General features: G+C 49.1%; 1 protein-coding gene across 8 annotated transcripts in view; it reads right to left on the minus strand.

Annotated features, from left to right (window-relative positions):
* Positions 1-21,670, minus strand: part of dennd5b (DENN/MADD domain containing 5B) — an 84,453-nt gene that overhangs the window by 14,489 nt on the left and 48,294 nt on the right. For 4 of the 8 annotated variants that reach the window (XR_015941274.1, XM_088646064.1, XM_088646063.1 and 1 more), the window contains 12 exons: positions 19,922-20,109; positions 15,751-16,281; positions 13,580-13,811; positions 10,489-10,639; positions 10,089-10,182; positions 8,416-8,523; positions 5,658-5,789; positions 4,319-4,471; positions 3,911-3,989; positions 3,535-3,616; positions 2,789-2,917; positions 2,052-2,173 (listed from right to left, as the gene is read on the minus strand). Coding sequence is in view for 7 of the 8 variants with exons in the window: in XM_088646064.1 (XP_088502190.1) it covers positions 2,052-2,173; positions 2,789-2,917; positions 3,535-3,616; positions 3,911-3,989; positions 4,319-4,471; positions 5,658-5,789; positions 8,416-8,523; positions 10,089-10,182; positions 10,489-10,639; positions 13,580-13,811; positions 15,751-16,281; positions 19,922-20,109 (2,001 nt within the window). In the remaining variant the exon portion in view is untranslated. The remainder of the gene's footprint in view (positions 1-2,051; positions 2,174-2,788; positions 2,918-3,534; positions 3,617-3,910; positions 3,990-4,318; positions 4,472-5,657; positions 5,790-8,415; positions 8,524-10,088; positions 10,183-10,488; positions 10,640-13,579; positions 13,812-15,750; positions 16,282-19,921; positions 20,110-21,670) is intronic. The other 4 variants (XM_088646067.1, XM_088646066.1, XM_088646069.1 and 1 more) reach the window with 1 other exon arrangement.

Raw genomic sequence — 21,670 nt, forward strand, 5'->3', positions numbered from 1 at the left:
ACAACCATGATTCCAGTGTTGTATCAGCAAATCTGGAGGAGAACGTCAGGCCAGCCCATCGTCAGCGGAAACCGAGCTGAAAGTGGGTCATGCAGCAAGACAATAATCCCAAACAGATCCAGATGCAGATCCACAACAGAATGGCTGAAGAAATTTCACACGTGAAGTTGACCAAGCCAAAACCCCGTTGAGATGTTACGGCAGAACCCAAAGGGAGCTGTTCATTTAAGGAAAGTCTAATGTCACTGAGCTGAAAAACTCTAATAAGTTACAAGCAAATGCAAAAGACTGATAAACAGGTACAGAAAACAAGTAGTTGAAGTCAAGGAGGTGCCAGCAGTTACCAAATCTAGGATGAGGATTCACATACTAAGTCACACAGGGACATTTACTGTTGGATCACTATGCCAAGTATATCATCCAGGTATATCTTATGTCTTTGTTTTATGCATTTAATAAAGTTATCTTTATCTTTCATTAAACTCAGTTTTCATTAAAACTTTCATGAAGATCTAATTATGTTTTAGGTAACAAATATAAAGCAATAACAAACCAACTGAGGGAGCTCACAGGCATTTACTCCAGACTGTATATTATAGGTAATTTAGACAAAACAAGACTTAGCAACACCTGGCAGATGCGGTTTGATGTAGGCAGATGCAGGGAACTGTACACAGACAGGCGTCTAGAACAAGCTTCCCAAACACCAGACAGATTTAATGTGCTTCCCATGATACAGGTAGGTAGAAGACACAAATTAACATAACATCACTTTATTGGCCATATACAATTTCTTGCATTAGGAATTTGTCTTTTCGCATACCCCAGCTTGCTCTCCATGAGACACACAGACAGGGAGAGAAGCTGGGGGTCAGAGCGCAGGGTCAGGCATTTATACAGCGCCCCTGGAGCAGCTGGGGCGAAGGGCCTTGCTCAGGGGCCCAACGGAGTAGGATTCCTCTGCCGGCTGCGGGATTTGAACCGGCAACCTTCCAGTCACAGGCGCTGATCCTGATCCTGGTGGCACTAATTTATTAAATAATTAATACATCTAATTATTTAAATTTATAATTTAAATAATTATTCTATTTAGATTATAAAGAGAAGAATGAAACACTCAGCTGGAAGAAGCTGTCTACAGGAAAGACTAATATAGTTTATAAGTGGTTTCTACTGATATCTCATTTTCAAACAACAAGACAGTTATATAAAGTAAAAGTGTCGAAGTTAAATCCAGGGTGTCATGTTAAAATTGAATAACGGACTAATCAGGCATAAGAGAGAATACTGTGTACGACGTCGGGCCTTTCAGTAGCTAATTGATCCCAGGGTCTCCTCCAGCAGTTTCCCGAAAGAAGCCAGAGTATTATTTTCCAAAGCCATGCTAGGCAACATCTTCCACACTCCCACCCCCTTGGTGAAAACAAACGTTTCCTCTTTAGAAAGGTCAAAGGTTATCTTTTGACATAAAGGGTTGGGATTAATAATCCTCCTTGTCACGTTCTGGGTCGAATTCTGGGTATGCAGGCAGTAATGTTGGCTATACTTCTTCCACAATAGTATGATTATGTTCTTGGTACTACTAGTAGTACACTATGTAATATAGAAATACGAATGATTTTAACAACGCTTAAACTTGGCTCACTTAATTGCGCAGAACGACGTGAGATACCAGCCTGATCTGTTCTGTTACTGGGGAGGTGACACTTGCCGTCTCGAATTTTTGTTCAGCGGCCCCTGCTTTGTGTCCCTGTTCCAAGATACCTGCTAATTCATGAGCAATAAGATGTCATGGACAGTACGTTAGACGGAGGAGCTGACGGATTGGCTGAACTTTAGCATGTGATCTCATTGGCTGATCTGGGCCGATCCAAATCAATACAAGCGGGGGACGAGGAACTGGAATTGGGCCGCACTGCCAGTTGACCAGACTCTGGCCATCTCACAGCAGTCAAGAAAGGAATGAGTGGACACAGCACAAAATTTGAATAGGCAGAACACCATGCGCTCGCATGCAATGTTCCCGCCAGAGACAGTTCTCTTAGACTCACTGATAGTGGTGAAGACGCTGGTGAAGCAGAAGTAGTCCACTGCGTTGAGCGACAGGAGGTGAAACAGGAACTGCTCCTTCTCTTCTTCGCAGCGCAGGAAAGCGTAGCGCTTGTACAGCTTCCTGCAGAACCAGCACAGGCAAAATCAGGTCACGCTGCATCGCACTGCTGTCGCAGAGCACAGCTCTGCTGCTGATCGCTCCTCCGCAGGAGAACTGGGGACCCCGGCTGTCGGCTTTCTCAAACGTTTGCCCTTTAATTTTCTTTTAAAATTCTTTTAAAAAACAGTGTGTGATTAACAACATAAAAGGATTAAAGTATTTAGAGCTCAGCTGTACTGCTTTATCTCGAGCAAATCCATTGGTGTCTGCGGATTCCAGGGCTTCACTGATTAGACAGTGGCCCCGTCTGTTAAGAAGCGTGCTGCTCTTCCACTCATTGCTGCTGGAGACAGATAACTGCGTCAGATTTCCTCTGGGCACTACACAGCCATGACCTCTCTCCTACAGCTCGCTGACTGCCTCCTCTCTAGGACCTGTATTCTGACACTTATTAGCACTCTCGTTATAAGGAACATTCTTTCAGTAAAAATCCCCCCAAAAAAGGAAAAAAGGTTTGAACAGTGAAGCTGTGCACGGACGATAAAAACTCTACAGACTTTAAAGACATACTCCTGCTTTGTTGGTCTGTGGTCAGCTCATGTCAAGTGTGGGCTGCTCCCCCCTGTGTTCCCTTACTTTGTCAAGGCCTGGCTGGACAGCAGCTGTTTGAGGTGCTGGGAGAGAAGCTTCTTCTCCAGGGAGAGGCGAATCCAGGCGCGCGCTCGGCCAACGTCGGTCTTGATCTCGCTCATGTTCTGGATGTGCCTGTAAAAGCGACCCGTGTTCAGCACAACGCGGTGCAAGAGTGCAGCTCAGTTCAAGGTTTTTAAATGATCTGAACAATTCTGACAAAACAAGAGCCTCTCCTAACAACGTGGCTCTTGCATCTTGCATCGACTGCTACCCGTCATCCAAACTTCCCATGAGTCCGTTTGCCCTGCGTTTGTGTTCAGCCCAGCAGGGGTGCGCCTGCTGGACCTCCGGACGCTCGGATCAGCTTTTGTCCACACTATACGCAATGCCTCAGGAGTGGGCAGTCACAGACATCCGCAAACGGTCATGGGAAAGAGCAACTGCTTCCAGAATCTGCAGGGCCATCACCAATTGTTCCTGTCATGTTTATGAAATATATCGAAGGTTGCAAGAAGTGCCAGTTAAGGAAATCCGCTCAGCTCAGACGTCCGGGAGAATGGAGAGCTCCTCAGACCTGTGCCACTGCACTAACGAATGATCTCTCCATGCATCACTGAGTTGTGATAGAAGAGACAGTCCTTAAAGGACTTGACAGCTCTTCTGAAGGGGGCAAAGACATCCTGTTTTAAGGGACAGTGTGTGACAGTAGGCTGGCCGTGCCCCTCAGAGCTCGGCGCCGCTGTACGAACCTCATGTCCTGGATGAGTGACACCCGGAGGGCAGGCATGGACAACCCCGATTCCGACTGCCGTCTTTCCGGCCCGAGAGGAACTGTGGGAACATGAGACGTGCTTGTCTGTGTATCTGTGATGAGCTGTAATCTCCGTCTTCCAGCAAAAGCAGCAATGCGACAGGAACAATCTAACAAACTATCTTATAACCTCTGTCCATATAAAGATCTAGATGATACACTGTGACTAATGCAATCAGATTTATACCTTTATTTCTGGATGATCCTTAATAAAATGCTTGAGTCCTAACAGAGTAAGGGTCAGCTCCTGCAACCCAGCGCCCAGGGCAGCAGGGCTGGCCTCTCCCCCCTGTGCCAGTGCCCAGACGTCTCACCTGGAGACCCTGCAGAGGGCTCCTGCCTCTCCTCCCTCTCCTGGTACTGGAGCAGATGAGACCACAGAGCAGACTTCCCCTGTGTGGGACAGAAACAGATGATCCCAGTTTGCACGCAGACACAGGGCTTGTGTCCAATACGACACTTAGACCTGTCTCATGTCTGGACACTGCAGGTCCCCACTGGAATCCTCCTTGTGCGACGGCTGTGAAGACGCTGCTCTACACTGAAGAAGACCCATGGGAAGCATCTGGATGCGCCCTGTGACAGACTCCTGGAAGTGAAGACCTCTCAAACACATGAAGGAAGATGCTCTAGGGGTCAGAAGTCACCCCACCTCCGTGTGCTCTAGGGGTCAGAGGTCACAACCCCTCCGTGCTCAGCCGGTGCCCTGCCTGACATCTGACCTGTTTGACCTGCAGGCCGTGGCTCCAGATCCTCTCCAGCAGGTCACACAGGCTGGCGATGAGCGTGTTCTCCTCCAGGCCCGTGATGCTGGCCTCCCCATGGCCCAGCTCCACAGCCTCGTGGCCCATCTTCTCCACCAGCATGCGCTTGGTCTGAGGAGGACAGGACGCGTCAGTGTGGAGCGGTCCCCCACGGAGTCCCACAACAAGGTCAACCCAGCAAGAACAGAGAAATACGCACCAGAGGACACAAGTGGGAACTGTGTGGAAGTGATTTAAGACAGAGACCAGGAGACACCCCTTTACCCAGAGGGCTGTGGGAGTCTGGAACACGTTACCCAGCCGATACTGTTGCTTTCTTCAAGCAAAGGCTGGATGAGATCCTCCAGTCACTGAGCTCCAATCTCCCAACAGGCCAGATGGGCTCAGTAGCTTCTTGTTTGTGACCCTTCTCATCTTCTTCTACAGTATGTGACCAGTTTCACCCATCTTCTTTAGACACAGAAGTGCTAGCTTGTCTTTTTACATTTCAGGTGTTCATCAAATTATAAATCACCCTGAGATGACATACATCAAAAGGCACAAAAGGCATGAAATACACTATTTATTATGAATTGTTACAATTCTGCTTGTTCGGTTAAGGCTAAACAGAGGTCACTTCCAAAAAGTCTTCTAAAAAGTTTAACAGTTGTGAACAACACAGTGAATCTTTCACCCCAGAATAAATATGTACTAAGCGGGTCTTTCAGCACAGATACACATCAGGATGATTTGTTTCCCTGCTCAAAAACAGACAAATGAAAACGCACAAAGTGTCACAAAATACAGGTCAGATGCAACTGGAACTGATAACATATTTCAGCTTCACACCTGATGCAAATGAATAGAAAAAATCATTTATAGAAAAAGATTTTGTTTAGCATCAGCTATCGTTTCAGGTAAAAATGTCCTATGTGTATGTTTCTGAAATTCAGTACTCTCTCTTAACACAACCTCAGCCGAAAGCCCCTCGGTGTCTTTGAACACTCGTGGGCATGAGGAACTAGCCGAACTGTGTGCCCAGTCGCCAAGGACATTCAGGCAGTCTGTGCAGCTCTGACGCCTTTGCAGGACTAACACCTGGTTAAGCACAACAGGATGAGCAGCTGCCTCTTGTCTCTAACCTTTCTGTGCTGCTCTGAGGTCCTCAAGCTGAACACGGCATGCAGTCAGGTAGCAAACCTTTCAACACCTCGTTTCAGAGCTGCAGAAATCTGCACCAACGCTACCGGGCGCCTGGAGCGCAGCCCCAGACCTCGCTCCCATCACGACCCCAGGCTGGCCCCACAATCCCACTCACCTTCATCCTGCACTCCTTCAGAAGGCCCTCCACAAACTTCCAGTTGGTCTGGGCGATGACAGCGGGGGACAGGTCAGACAGCTTGGGCTGCCGGAGGTTCTTCCCCAGGCCCCTGGCCTCTTGCATGTACTTCTGTAGCCCAGAGGAGACACGGTCAACGGCACAGCTCCTCGCAGCTGTGGACACGTTCTGGCCCACACCAGGCCGGGACTGCCAGGCTGCGGACTCTGTGCTTTTCAGCTTTTCTCTACTGCATCTCATAAAGCAATACTTTACACGTGAAGAGCAAACTTAGCTGTAAGATTTGATCTGAGAGAGTGAAACAAATTGGTCCATAAGGACCAGTATTAAGCCGCCCAGAGGCAGAGTGGTTGTTGGGATTCTGCTATTCAAGGCCCAGTCAGGCTCTCCAGAAAAGCTGCAGGGTGTTTATGGGTCTTCCATTCTAACATGGCCACTTCACTGAACAGGCTTCAGAGACTGGCCTGGATCACACTCCACGTTTCTTTGTGTTTCAGCATATGACAGTCACAGTAAAATAAAACGACTGTACACTAATTTTGGGATTAACTGGAACCCAGTTTGGAATCACCCAACTATTGTTTGAGACTCAGCTCATGGTCTTGAGGACATGCCCCTCTGATGGAGCCAGTCATCTTCAGACAGAGCCCTGCAGGAGAGTCAGTGCGTTTCTCACCGCCTTCGCAGCCCTGGCTGACATAAAAATAATAGTGACCTCAAATGTCTTGGGACAGCAAAGTCAGAAGGCCAGAGACAGCCACGCTCGCCCAGGTCATAGCATGACCCTCACCAGGCTTCGTAGAGAAGGTGGGATCCTTGAAGCAAGTGCAGCTCCTTGCTGTGTCCGCATCTCAATCTGATCATTTTAGTAAAAGTTTATTTTGGTCCCATCTGTCCATAAACGTTTATTCCCAACCTCTCCTGACTCCTTTTTCTACTCCAAATTCAATTCCGAAGCCTCACTCATCTTTAGAAATGGTGCAATTAGTAATGGTGGCATGAATTCATTGTTCATTCAATGAATTCTGAATTTTATAGAATCATTTTGCCTTCTTATGGAGAAGCTTCCATCTTAGTTAGGTGGTGCTTCACCATGCAGCATGACAGTGATCAGAAACACAGGCACAGAACAAATAGACAAACAAGGTGCTCATCAGGAGATCAGGCACCTCATACGACCATACAGAGTCAGACGACCTGAAGGGGTTGCAGTCTTCATGCAGTTATTGCACAATGGCATATGCAACCAAATACTGACTTTTACACTCTGAAATTGACTTCAGGTGAATGTGACCCAGGACTTACGGGCACTAGAAAAGACTGGGTTAAACACAAAGCCTGTTTTTGATCAACTATATGGGATTAACCAAAAATAAAATACACGTCATTCATCTGAATCTCACGATCACAAATACAAACTGCTTAACCGTGAAGCAAAAACAAGTTTTGATTTTGCTGCTGGAAGGCACTGCACCCTTTCCATATCAAATCACCGAGACAAAGACGATTCTTTTATTCTTTATTCTGGATGCTACATTGCTATCGATTCCTTCAACACACACCAAGGGGTTCAATTCCTGGCTAGGCATACTCCTTGAACAGAAGCTCCTTTTCCCCTTCACTGCTTCAGGGTTCTATACATTTCTAATGTCTGTCCCTCCACTGAGAGACCAGCTTTACCACCGTTAGACCGACTGCCTGCAACAAGGAGAAGCCAATGAACAGAGAACAGAAGGACTCTCTGAACAAACTTCCAACTTCAATTAACTCCAATCATCTTAGACAGATCAAAATGAGTTGATCTTTTTGATAAGGTTGCTGGTCCTGCTGGAATCTTTTTTAAAAAAACACTCTGCTTTCTGTATTCTGCCATGATGACGCCTGTTACAGGATTGTTTTAAGGGCAATTTTATTTCAAAAGTCTGTTCAAACTGCAATTCACATTATTGAATGCATGAGGTTGTCCTTAGTAACTTCCTGAAAACTACGGAACCAAACCACATGTCACCCCAAAATAAAGTGACATTTTCCCAGAGGGGATGACACTTGTTTTGAAGCAGGTGTGTCATCACTAACAGTTTAAAGAGCAGATGCACAGACACAGGCAACATGCTCAGAGAGAACAGCCCTGCTGTACTAAGAGCACGTGGCCACCCCTTCAGAGTCGTTAGCTTTGACAGGACAGGAGTGGCCTCTCGTCACTTTTTAAGCTGCAGGGAAACAACTATAAACAAAGCTCATAAATTGACTGAAAAGAAAATCTGTACAAGTCTTCTAATGCCTCTCAATGGTGTAGCAAATAAAAAGTCTAGAAATCATTTAGCACTTCCCTGAAACAAAAACCACAAAGAATGCCACCGGAAAAGACAACTGTCTAGAGAATTAATCACAGACATGGGGACAGCAGATGCTTAAACAAAATATCCAAAATCAGGAATAATTCAGAGGAGCTCTGAATGTCTTTCTGCTATTGCTAAAAACTGTACTCCAAATGAAGCCTGATAACGGACTGGCCCTTCTGCACCAGAGCTCTAGATCTTAACATACTGACGTGACGGAGGAAGAACATCAGGAGAGGTTTAGGTTTAACTGAAGGCTAGAGAGTGACAGTTGTTTGAGCTAGATGCCAGTTCTTCAGTACAGGAGCTGGTCACCTCTCTCAGACTATTAGCACACAGGCACACAGCAGAGAGGCGGCCACAGTCTACCGAGACGCTGGGTCAGACCCTTCACATACCAGGCAGCAGGCAGACAAGGACTTTTTGGGAGGTCTTATAGGAGGGGGCACCCCCTGATCCCACTCCCAGAATGCCATGGAGTTCTGTAGGCCCGAGCACCCCTCCGCCTGCGGTCGGGGTGGGTGTGGAGTTGGAGGGAGGGAGGGAGGGGAGCAGGACCGGCAGAGAACCAGAGTGCATGGGCAGTCGAAAAGAGAAGAGAGAGAGACACCAAGAAAGAGCAGCGGCATGCAGATGAAGGCACAGCACATTCAAAATCAAACGAGACAATGGCGTTAACAAAAAGTCATAACAGCGAAGGTTTCAAAGGGTCTGTGTTCCACTGAAGGCTGCTGATGTGCCCCACCAGTGGTGCTCAAACCGTCTGGAAATAACTAGCCAGGTGTGGAGCCTGATATCCTGGGATCTTTCAAGGAGAGGCTAGCTACAAGCACGGTCTGTGTGGAGTTTGCATGTTCTCCGTGCTTCTGAGTAGATTGTGGTTGGGTGCTCCCAGTGCCTCCCATGGGAGTAGGTGGGAGTTTCTGTGCTCCGAACTGTCCCTTTCCACAGGTTTGTGTGTGGAGAGGTAGGGGGAGTCAGTCCCTGTGTGATTACTATTAGCCTAGCAGAAAAGCTGACTGACCTCCTTTCGTTGGTCACCTTATGTTCCTGTGCTCTTGCTTTACTTACCACAAGATCCGAGTGATGAAATTACAGTATCTTTTGTTGGAAGTTTACCAGTAGATGCTTCAGCACTGTTAGGATTGCCGTTTTATGCCCTAATGGTGTGGAGGTATGAAATAAATGATCTCCTGGCACATTTATTTTACGACCTCTGATGTAAATGCTACCAGTCTATGACCATGAAACCCTTGGAGCCATAAATTCCAGAGGCTCCAAACAGCTTAACGCTGTATTCCAAGTGTAATTCCAGTATTTTTAAAACATTTCTCCAGCAGAAAGTGGTCCCAGTCTCAACAGTTCGTTTATACAGAAAGGGAATATTGAGGATGTCATTAGTGGGGATCCCTACAGACTTGAGATAAAAGTCCAGGCGCAACACGGCCACAATTACTCCAGTCACCTCACTGCCATTTCGTAGAGCTTGAAGAGAAAGTTCAGGGGGGGATCAGAGCTATTTTCACCTCAGCTGCCCTGACGCGATCATTCATGATGCTGCTTCCTGAATAATACCCCCTGCTTCTCCTTCGCATCAGCCTCCAGCTGTACAGTAGCCCCATGGTTCATCCTACAGCCAGGGGGCTGGACTTCAGCCAGGAGCATGAAGCCAAACCTTTCCACCACTTAAACACTCAGCAACCCCGTCCAACACATCGAAGTCCCGGGTGTTATTCCTCATGAGCCTTCTCTCATCAGCTCTGTGTCTGGAGTGGTCGTACACTACCTTCACTACACCAGGCCCTTACAGAGAGGCTGCCTAATGTCTGGATAAGAGCAAATTAAGAAAACACACTGATTGGGTCACAACCTTAACGCATGGAACACAGAAACCTTTTTGCATTCAAATCAGCTGCATGTAACAGGACAGGAGAGACAGATGCACACTGCATGAGAAAAACATGCTCCCGAAGGGGACATGACACCGCAGGAGATGGAGAACACCGCAGAATGAAAGAGCTTTGGGCACCGGAGCCGGGGGGTGCTCCTGGCAGGGCCGGGCGTGCCGTACCTCTCTCAGGTCGTTGTCCAGCCCCAGGTGCTCCGAGTGCTGTCTGAGACGGTCCTTCCTGCGCTGGCCTGTGGCCGAGCGGCTGTTCCACCGGCTGAGCCAGGGGACAAGAGAGGGCAGCATTAGAGACGCAGCGAGGGGCAGCCTGTGGCTCCTCCACAATACCGGGCGCAGGCTCACACGGCCCAGCCGACGAATCCTGCCGATGATTGCAATCGCAGAGAAGAGTCAGTTTTATCTGGACCGGCTCGATACGGGATCGCCGTGCCGTCTGGGAACAGTCACTGGCTGCACAGCGAGTGTCTCCCATAAGACGAGCTACCACTTTCATCTTCAAAATAAGCGCAGCGGGACAGGGTGGGCCAGAGGACTTCAGGCTGCCTTGGGGGACTCCACTCACTTGTTGTTGGTGGGGCCTGTCGACAGCACGTCCGCCTGCAGCCTGGGGAAGGAGCCTGGCTCGTACTTGCCCTGGCCGATCTTCATATCCAGCAGGTGTGGGTGGATGGCTGTGTGGTCGATCTTCGTCAGCCTCTGCTCGATGGCCTGGGCTGTGGGAGACGCACGGACCAGCGTGACTCACTGCGGCAGTGGCAGGGAGCCACTGCGCCGAGCCACAAAACACAAGTCCACTCCACCGGAATAAACGAGCGGCTGTGAAAACCTCTTTATAATGCTGCTTCTTAATGGCTACAGCGAAGAGAGCTCCTTCCTCAACACTGACACAATACTGGGCCTCTCACAGCTCAATGTACTTCCCTCAGATTTAGGCAGCATTTCGGTTGTATAAATTCTTTTTTGCTTTAGAAAATTCTCTCTCTCTTCTGGTATAACTGCAATCAATACAATCCTAAGCCATACAATTCTTAATATGCTGTTTTTGAAAACATTCCCAGTGAAATGATCACCATTCTTCAAACGCTGCATACATATTACAGAGCCCTGATGTTGTCTTGAACAGCACTACGGAGCTGCCGTCTTCAGTCCCATATGTCCCCCCCAAGCGACTGGACAAAGACAGGAAGTCAGAGAGACACAAGCCCAGCTGGACATGTGCGCCACAGGGGTGCCAGCGTGGAGCAGTCGGTCTCAGGCCAAGCATTACTGACCTGTGAAAATGCAACTAGACGACATGCTGTACTGGCCTTTAACCATTAGTTTCTACTGAGGATATGAACACAGACTTCTCTTTTTGGTTTTAAACTACACAAACAGATTTAAGAGTATAAAATTAAACCCTGGTCTTGTAAAGGGCATTCTAGTTTTAAAATCCAATCAAACCCTTAAAGAAGATTCATATACAGCTGTAGGAGAAACAATGCTGCTACAGTGTAATCAATCTATCTAAGTCAGCCTAGCTAGGCTTATGTGCTCTAGTAGGATTAGTAACTATACAATAATGAAATCTGTATTTAAAACAGGTGCACAGAAATTCATCCAATCACCTGTAATCAACAGGGCCCATCCCCTTCAGGTCTGAACACATGAAAAATGTGAATACAGTACGTATTCATGCACGATGTCTAGCAGGATTGAGTTTCTTTAATGCAGCAGTCCAGCTGAGCTGAGCGCAAGAGGAAAATCAATTCAGCACAATCAGAGGAATTTACCGAGTTGTGTTCCCCAGGATAACAAATTTCTGCTAGAAAGACGTTGCCAAATGATAATGTAAGTGACTTGCAGCAGTCAAGCATTTTCTTCCGTTACTGCAGTGCCAGATCGGGGCATATCTCTGTATTGGAATAATTGTCAGAGAGTAATGTGCTCCTCTGTGACGTTATGACACACTTCATCCATCCACTATCGAACTGTGCCCAGTAATGAATTATGCCTGAAAATCCCTGGCTATTGAAGTAAGCACTGTTATACTGTCACAAAATGGTGTTTGACACTCCAATCTCCATGGCTGTCCTCATCACACCTGATACCCCAGAGTGGACAGATATCTTCCACGAGAGCAGCTAGCACTGTAAGGCACAGGACAAGATGGGTGGTGGCTGGGGTGCGTTTGGAAGGAGATTCAGTGAGCAAGAAGGCTCAACCTGATTACGTTTCCCAAACAATGGAGTCAAAGGTGATGTCACCATGGAACTCTGGGGGAAAAACATCATTGGCAAAGGGCAAGTGGGCGGAACATTCCCGGGTCGCGATATCCCCAAATTCATTCGAAGTACAAGACATAACAGGCCAATAACTGCAGATAAATTGGCTGCAAATCCCAAACTGGGGCGCAAGCAGCCAGTTTAATCCAGAACTGTCCGCTGAGAGCCCACAGAGCAGGATGCCATAGTCAGGCTGCAGTGTTCAAACCGCTAGGCACACCTGGAGATGCACATGTGTGAGTCCACTGCTTCCCAGTCTGTGGACTGGGCAGTGGAGGAGTGTGATGTGGCCAGCTGAGTCATCCTTCACCATGTTCTCGACAGACAGACAAGTGCACAAGTGGCACAACCTGAAGATCCCTTCAGCCTTGAGCGCTGGGCTCCTACAGTGAGGGGTTCTGGTGGTTCTGTATTGTGGGTATTGTGAGGCCCATTTTCCTCACATGGTTTGGGTTCACTCATTCCCTAGAAGGCAAGGTCAATGGTCAATACTAATCACTACTTAACAGGTCTGAGTGACCATCTTCACCCCATGTTGCTCCATTTTTTTCCTGCCAGGAAAGTCCTTCCGAGTATCCCAGTGCTCTCAGGACAAGTCACTCAACCCAGAATCAGACCTGGGATTTTCAAGTGTGTAAAAACCCACACATTACCGAGGAGAAATGACCAGGCTCTGCCTGCAGGGCCACCTGCTGGGGACGTTCCGTTCCTGCAGTGCCAGATCGGGGCATATCTCTGTACTGGAATAATTGTCAGAGAGTAATGTGCTCCTCTGTGAGGTTATGACACACTCATCAGGCACCATTGATTTCCGCTGGACTGTGATCTATGATCAGCACAACGGCAGCAACAAGATAAAAATAGAACAGGAGCGACCCAGCTCTCCTGCAGCATCAGCAGCCCTTAAGAGTTTAACCCTTAAGTGAGACAGAGGAGGTGATCTCGACATGGAAGGCTGTGTCCTTGACCAGGCTGAGCGGGCGACTGAACAAAGAAAGCCTGAGGTCTCACATCCAAGTCCTCAGAATCAGAACAGTGAAGCCAAAGTTATTCTTTCACAGTCCTTAAATCCTCAGTCTTGGGTACCTCAGCTGCACTGGACCAGATCTGAACGTGTAACCATGCAGAAGCTTACAGCAGGGGAGCTCAGCTCCAGCAATCGAAGGCCAGGTTTGAGCACCTATAATACATCAGCGTTCAGGAAGAATTCAAATTCCTGCTTCAGGCTGCAAGAGGAAAACGGGGAACAGGCGAGATCCACGGGGCTGAAACACCGGCTCTTATCCTCAAGGCCTGTTCAACATCTCGAACGATATATTCCCGAGGTTTTCTGGTTTAACTGCACCCTTCGATAATGGGGGAGAGGGGGCCTATGTAGTGCGGCCTCACCTGACTCCTTGAGGATGCTGCACTTCTGGTAGGTGGAGGAGCGCAGGCTGGGCGCCCGGCCGCTGTACAGCCTGGCCTTCTCGACGCGGGAATCGAAGACGCGCAGCAGCGGCTCCTTCTCCTCCCACTGGGACATGATCTTGTTGTCGATGAAGGTGGCGAACATCTGCGTCTCGATGAAGTGCGAGAGGAAGGGCAGGCGGGGCTCGGGCTGGTCGGACAGGAAGGAGGCCTGCAGCGGGCGAGCGAGCGAGCGAGCGGGGTTGGAACAGGGGCTCAACCGCGTCCAGCTTGGACACCCGGGTCGCACACACCTGCTTGGAGTGTCCCAAACCTCACACGCCCAGGCCAGAACACCCCCCAAGAGACAGGAACCCAGAGACTCGTACTCCACGACACCCCGAAATGCCTTCACCCCAGGTCCCTCCAATTCAGGCAATGGGCTGAGGGCTGCTCACATGCCTCCAGCCCCACTGGTCTTCAAGGGGACTGACGGGAGATACACTGACCCCGACACCAAGAGGACCTCTGCATGTGACTGCGGGTAATATTTTGCCAGTAAGCATATAGTACACATATACTATATATATTGTAACGCAACGGGGGCTCAGGCGGGCGCCCTTGCCGCATTAGGTCGGCCCCCCACCGTCGGGGGCTCGAACCCGGGACTCCCACGGCACTCTGCAGCGACCCAGCCCGGTGAGCCAAAGAGAGATCTCTCTACAGCCCAGTAGCTGTAGTCCTGCTATCACAGGGAAGGGCGGTGACGTCACCTGCTCTGGTACGCCGGCTCTTACACAGTGCCTGTCGCCCGTAAGCGTTACAATATATAACATTTCACAACTGCATTGGTCTTTCCTTGATTTCTGGGCCCAACAAAAGCAAACAAAGAATAGCTTTGACAAGAAAGTATTCCTTCTGATAGCGGACTCTCTAAGGATCAAAGCAGGCGTAAAAAGGTTATTACAGAACCAACATGAGCCACTATTAAGATCTGTCACATTCGATGACATCTCCCATACCAACATTACAGTCATCCTTTCAGCTACTACATGCATCTTAAACAGTCACTCTCTAGCCATCCCATTGTGAGTTCTGACATGTAAGAGATTAAAAGATGAATCAGCACATTAAAATATTTAGTACAATATGCCTAAAGTAGTGTGAGAAGTAAAATGCTGGGTAATATTTCCTTACAATGTAGGTAAAAGACTGAAGATATTTAATATTCTGCTGTTCTTCGTTAATCAGTTCTTAAGGTTACCATTTATACTGCTTGATAAAGGAAAGATAAAAGCTCTAACATTGCTTAATTGTGGTGCCAAGCCAAGCGTCCATCTGGAAGTGGTGGGGAGCTGTAGTCCCACAACCAGCTTTGTCATGAATATTCCCTGCAGGGCAGCGAATCTGCACCTGAACAGGGAGCTCATTTCGCCTTCAGCTCTGCTGTCTGCTCTTCTTCAGCCACAGTGCTGCACAAATTAGGAAACTAATCAATGAGCAAACCAATCAAAGCATTAGCCCATTAACTGCAGACAGGCGATGCTTTAATTTGAAACCTCTGTGATCACAGAAAGGTTATACTTAACTACTTCAGCAAATTAAAAACACCGGACTCTGGTAGAGTGGTTTCACAGAACTGCATAGAGTTCCTTCAGTGCTCCTTCATTTACAGATTATACCAGTACAAGTGACACCCAATACAAACCCTTCCAACCACAGTGGTACCTGTGGAGAACATTTTGGACTAATCAAGCTGTTAGGCCAACAGTGATGAACATGGATATTCAGCACATCAAGCCCTGCGGAGGTCTTCTGGTAGCAAGGCAGAGCAGTGGTTAAGGCTCTAGACTCACATCCCAGGCAGGCTACTGCTCTTGTACTCTTAAACAAGGTAATAGCAGAGTAGCAGAAGCACATCCCTGCCTGAAGTCAAGCTTGTTCTCGCTGAATGAGGGCGTTTCCTCTTTCCCCATGGCGGCTGTGTGCTTACCCCCAGCTACGGTCAGCCAGTGCCCCAGCTGAAATGTGAATCGAAAGCTGTACGGCTCTGGCACTGACACTGGGAAGCCGGGATGTCTGCTGGGGGCAGACCTGACTTGCTGGAACCTGTACCCGAGCCCATTTGGGGTCCTGAACACAGGCACGAGCCCATTACCCCCCCGCCTCACCTTGTCGAAGTTCTGCATCTGCTCGCGGCCGGTGAGCCAGGACTCCAGGTCCTGCGCGCAGGGGATGACGAAGGCCTCGTAGTCGGCGAACATCTGCGTGAAGCGGTTGGCGAAGACCTCCCGGACCTGCACGTTGAGCTGGGCGTCACGCAGCTCCTCCTCGGCGCACTGCAGGCGCCCGCCCTTGGAGTCCCCGCGGCCTGGCGCCCCCACGGGGCCCACCGTGACCCCCGAGCGCCGGGCCAGGGCCTGCAGCCGCGCCAGCGTGGCGTTGCCCTGCAGCAGCTCGAACACGGCCAGGGCGTCGCCGGGCAGGTTGCCGTTCTTCCCGTCGTTGACCAGGTCCTGCAGCGCCAGGCTCTGCAGGCGGGTGGCGCTGTCGCTGCAGTGCAGGCGGCCCTCGGGCGGGATGCCGAAGCGCAGCAGCACCTCGGAGATCTCCTGGATGAACTCCAGCTTGCTGGGGAACTGCGGGAAGTCCTCGGGCAGCTCGATGAAGTGGTTATCGATGTCCACAAAGCACAGGTTAGCCTGCAGGGACACAGAGAGCTTCATTTTCAGTCCCAAAGGGTGTCTTGTCCTCAGAACCCCATTTTTAAATATATTCTAGGATCTAAAGGTATTCTAAATGGGCTCTTAACATCTCTTGGGCAATCCCAATTGAGCGGTTAATTAACGAGCCCCCCAGGCAGTATTAGCTAAAAAGATACAAAACACAAAAGTATCAGGGCAGCAGGAAGATGCACAACATGTCATGGTAGAAACGGACAGCATTTGGAACATGACAAGGATTAATAAGGTGGCATATGGCACAGAAAGCGTTGATTTCGTGTTTCCCAGGCAGTCCAGTGCAGCTCAGAGAATCAAACTCGGCGATGTCGGAGCATTGCATGTTAGTCATAGCAGTGCAAACCCGGTCGGATGTAATGGCCTTATGACAACTCTGCTGCCAGAGGAGATTCCAAGACTCCATTCCCATCAGACTGTGAAAGGTCAACGCAGTGGTCAGTCTCCTCCTCCGTCAGTCCACCTGGACAGGGCAGAGACCTTGCTGCAGTCATGCCTGACAATCAGCAGCAGTCTTCCCTGCAGAGGCTTCTCGGATTTTATTGTGCTCGCATGATAAAGATCTACTGTGTTGTGATCAAGATAAGCACGTGTGAAGGCAACAGCAGAATGAAGCCTCAGACCTGCCAACGGTGCAGAAAATCTACTGCACTTGCACAGATTACACATTCACATTGGTGTTGTATGTATAAATTGAGGGCCCAGTCAGACCAGAGGTTCCCGGTACAGAAACAGTGCAGCTGCTTACACTGTGTACAGGGCAGATTCATGAAAAGTGAAATGTGGTGTAAAACAAAATCAGATATAAACATTTCACCAATCACCTTGGCGTATTACGTCAAAGCATTATAATCAGGTGCCCCAGAATTAAGACTGGTTACAAACCAGAGGAGCCATTGGGACTGATGGATCTGAGCATCCAGGCAGGGCATCAGATTTATTTGTATACATTCTCTCATCATACATGTACATGTCTCATTTGTTAATGGAGTCATGTTGCGTTAAAAACGCATCATGTTTTGTGATGTGTCTTTTACCCGTCTGCACAGCAAATTTCCCACCTGGGGCAGAACAAGTTAGTGATTACTGTACACTACCATCGAGGCCAGACTGCAAACCTGGACCCTGGAGAAACTCAGCCGGGATCGTTCCCGGGACTGGGAGAGGAAAAGCGAATATGGAACAAGTGAGCCCTTCTCCCGAGCCCCAGAGAACACCGCGCACGTCGCCCTCGGGCTCGGGCAGGAGAGCGGACAGACACCAGGCCACACGTCTGATGGAGACCGGCTGCCCGAGTCACTCTCCCGCCTGAGCCCCGAACAGAGCCCGCACACCAGACCGCAGCCTGTGGACAGCGCCCGGGGAGCAGGCGCGCGTCGATCCCAGCGGCCTTCAGTGTCCAACTCCCGGTCACGCCAAAGAGCACGAGTGGCCAGGAAACAGCGAGCCTCTTAGTGACATCACTGTCCGTGAGGAGGCCCCCAGCGCCACCCTGGGGACACAGGGCAGAACCAGTGCAGCTGCTCTTCAAGGTTTATTCCTTAGACAAGTATCACATTCACTACTGAAGAGGCATTTTGTTTTGCACAGCCCTGTATCTGGGTTGCCTCTGTTATGTAATCCTTTCAAAAGATAAAAGCTGTGACACAGAAGCGCAGTGCACAGGCAGTGCTTTGGAAGCGATCAATGATTTACACAATGCCTGTGTCAGTTTTACTCCATTTGCTTGTTTTTACCCAGTGCCCGGTGCCAAGAGCTAGAGGCAGCAGTGTGGAAGGTCAGGTGTGGAGCCGAGCAGCAGGCAGGACCGGAGGGAGAGTAAAATGCATTTGAAATATTTTGTTGTTCCAAGGTTAAGCCAAGGTTCTTGAATAAGGAGTCTGCTTTTCATAGTGTCGGAAATTCCCTAGATCAGCCTGTCTGCTTTTTACTGTGCGGAAACGAAATTAAAGCTGCAGGCATGACTAAAAACATCACAAACCCCTGCAGGCAGAATGAGTCCATTATGAATCTATACATGAATACTGCAGTCAGGTCTGGATCAATACAAACAACAACGACTCAGTAATATTTAAACATGTTAGCGTGCTGATCCTGGCTGGTCAGAAAGCACAGCAGTGCAGACTCTCCTGTCCTGCCCTGGCTTTGCCTCTCTTGCAAGAGTCCAAATCCCCTGCAGCCCTGCTCAGCTAAGAACCCTTGTCCGTTCTCTCCTGGGGCACCAAGACTTCAAAGGCTTTTTCCTAAAACTGTAATTCAGCATGGAGCGATCTGAACAGAAACCAAAAAAAAGGATTTCGACAGCAGTGCTCATGGAACCAACAGCCCCATCCCTTGATCGCAGGAGAGCTGCTCTGACAATTATAATTCAACGTGTGCCTGTGGAGATTAGCTCATTAGAATGTTATCTCTCTCGCACACAAGCGAGTTGCTTGGCCACAGTTCCAGTCAGAAGTTGGTTGTGTTCAGGATGGGGCTTGAGATCACACAGACCCAGAAAGCTTGAAAGCTGAGGACCCCTCTGCCATACAGAAATATTAGTGCTCAGAGAGCACCGATGATTCCAGCCTGTAATTAGACCACAACCTGCGGTGGTTTTTGCACGATCTTCACCCTCCATCATTCTCTCGCCAGTGTGATCACACATCTCCCAGTCTTGCCCTTACCTGCGCCCCCTGTCTATCAGAGTGTGGAGAAGAACACAGTGCTGGCCAGTGCAGAAGAGGGGGAAGGTTTATCGATTGGAGCTCGATGCTATTGTGTTCCCAGACAACCAAAACAAAGCTGAGAGTTAAGACTTCTATCGGCATTATCTTCATACCTGGTACCGTAGTAGCAGAGTTTTAGCAGAGTTTGTTATTTACATAATGGCTAAATTCCTTTGACCTTTGGTAACTTTTTTTTGCCCCTGTTGTTTAGGGACGTAATCAATAATAAGTCAATACCATGTTCTTCCACTGCTTGAGAAAGAGAAGTGGTTAGTGGACAGATAAAATGTGAGTTATCAGAGCCCGGCCTTCATACTGGAAGCGTTTCTGGGCCTGTTGTAAGAGAGGCTTGACAATAAAAGGTGGTCAGTTAGGATCACATCTAACACACGTATCAGCTCCCCCAGCTCTTTAAATAGATTCCCTTGCTCCCTCTTGACTCTTGTGAGGTTCCAGGCAGTCATGGAAATGCCTGGGACTAAAGAAACGGACGTTCCTCTCCCCAGTGGCTCAAGTGACAGGTGTTTACTAAGCTGTCTAATCTAATGTTGCGGGTTTGAGACTGGGTCATGTCACTTGCCCACTGTGAACCGGTTTTGCCCAAGCAGAGGAGAGGGCGGGAGAAGTCGGTCAGGGGTCTCTCAGATCTCAGCAGCACAGCGCCCCCTGTGGCCCCCTGGGCATCTGCAGGCTTGCGGTGCCATCGGTGAGGGACACGCCTCTCCTGTGTCAACAGGGGAGCGAGTCGGGGGAGCGGTTCCCCCTGAGGATGAAGGGTAGTGGGTTAATGCCGTGAATCCCTACACAGAGGCGTTCAAAGGGTCCAGAAACAGTCCGGGTGGAAACCAGCAAGGAACAGCTCAATGCGCACAGAGGCAGAGGCAGGGGCAGGGTACCTCCTGGGGCAGCTCCAGCTTGGATCGGTCTGTCCCCTCCTTGGACTGCAGGCCCATCAGGTAGGGGACCGGGGCATCCAGGAAGTGCAGCAGCGAGGCGGGCAGGATGGGCACGTACACGTGCTGCCACTGGAAGGGGAAGAGCAGAGTTGTGACGCCCTCGGCCACCGTCATCAGCCGCTGGTAGTCTGCGGGGGAGAGAGCGAGAGCAACCAGGCGGTCAACTACCGTCTTCCACTGCCCCCCCCCGGGCGAAGGCCAGCCGGCTCACGGGACCCGCGTCTGTCACCAGGAAACCCATCCAGAGGGGGGACGCGCGGTCGTTAACACCCCCGCGAAGAGGAGCTACCAGCTATCTCTACCCTAGATGACCCATATGGGACAAGGACAGTCGTCTATAAACTTCACGTTCTCACGTAGGAGGTGAGTTAATGGAGGAAATTCACAGACCTGGTGACGGGCCAACACCAATGCAGGTAGGAGCGGAGGTGAACCACCCACCCATTTTCTAACCTCGTCATCCACTTCGGGTCACAGGGGAGCAGGAGCCCATACTAGCCACCAGCTGTCAATAATGGAACAGCAGAGCGACCACACACTAATTAAACCCTGTCGGAACATGGCTCTGGGCCCTACTCCAGCAGGACCTCTTCCCAGAAGAATTGGAGGCAAAGCAGCAGCAACAAGGATAGCGATCCCAACTGTACAGCCATTGGCACTATTTCACAGTCTCTTGCAGACTCAACATATAACATTTACACTGGAACTCCACCCCACCCCCAACTGATTTTATTTTAGTTTGACACATCATTCCCCGATTCCACATTAAGCATGAGGGAGCCAATATTTCCCAATGTGTGAATAGGCTGAACTGGGATGAATGAGGCTTATCCTCTTAAAGAAAGCCCTCGTGCCTTGTGTTTCCCGATGAAATGAACCAGAGAAGTTGTTCATCCATCTTCTTTCCGAAAGCTGTCCCTCTGCTCTCCTCAGCTCGCTCTTTGACGATTGCTACAGGCAGCTGCAATTAGTGATTTCTCACATGCACGGCCACCCGTTAATTAGTGCTTGCTTTTTTAAGTGGGATTTACAAAACTAGCTTTGTCACTGCCAAAGCATGCTGACTAATGATCTGCACCAACCACTTCAGAGATTAACACTGTACAGGAATCAGCTCTCCAGGATTAATTGTCTCAGCATGTCCATTTTGTCAAGAGGGAGAACAAAACACCTTCAGACCTGTAGTTACATTTCGAGATCACACTTTGTGTGGAAATCAAACTTAGTTTGGAAAAAATATCCATGTCTATATAAGGAAGTAGTTCAGGTGGGGAGCTGCATCAGCAAGTGTAGGCTGCCAAGGAACAAGTAATAGGTTTATTCCATGCTGAAAAGAGAAGAAAGAAAACGTCTCAGCCGAAACGTGTTTTCTTTCTTCTCTTTTCAGCATGGAATAAACCTATTTCTTGTTCCTTGGCATGTCCATACATTGTTTCATTCAATAATTAAACTATGTTTTAATATAGAATTGGGTAATTAAACCATTGCACCTCTGCTGAAGGCTAGATTCTTCCTTTCTTAGGAAAGAAGACCCTTCAGCTGTCAACATTCTGCTTTGACCTTTTCTACATTTTCCCTTTCGTTTGTTTTCACTGGAACACTACATCTGGATTAAATCCAAACTTTGACCACCCTGCCCATCACACACTCCAAACCCCATAGCTGACAGAAGCACGACCTCGCTTCCAA

Source organism: Lepisosteus platostomus, chromosome 9, assembly GCF_059453375.1.
Source record: "Lepisosteus platostomus isolate fLepPlt1 chromosome 9, fLepPlt1.hap1, whole genome shotgun sequence".
NCBI lineage: Eukaryota > Metazoa > Chordata > Actinopteri > Semionotiformes > Lepisosteidae > Lepisosteus > Lepisosteus platostomus.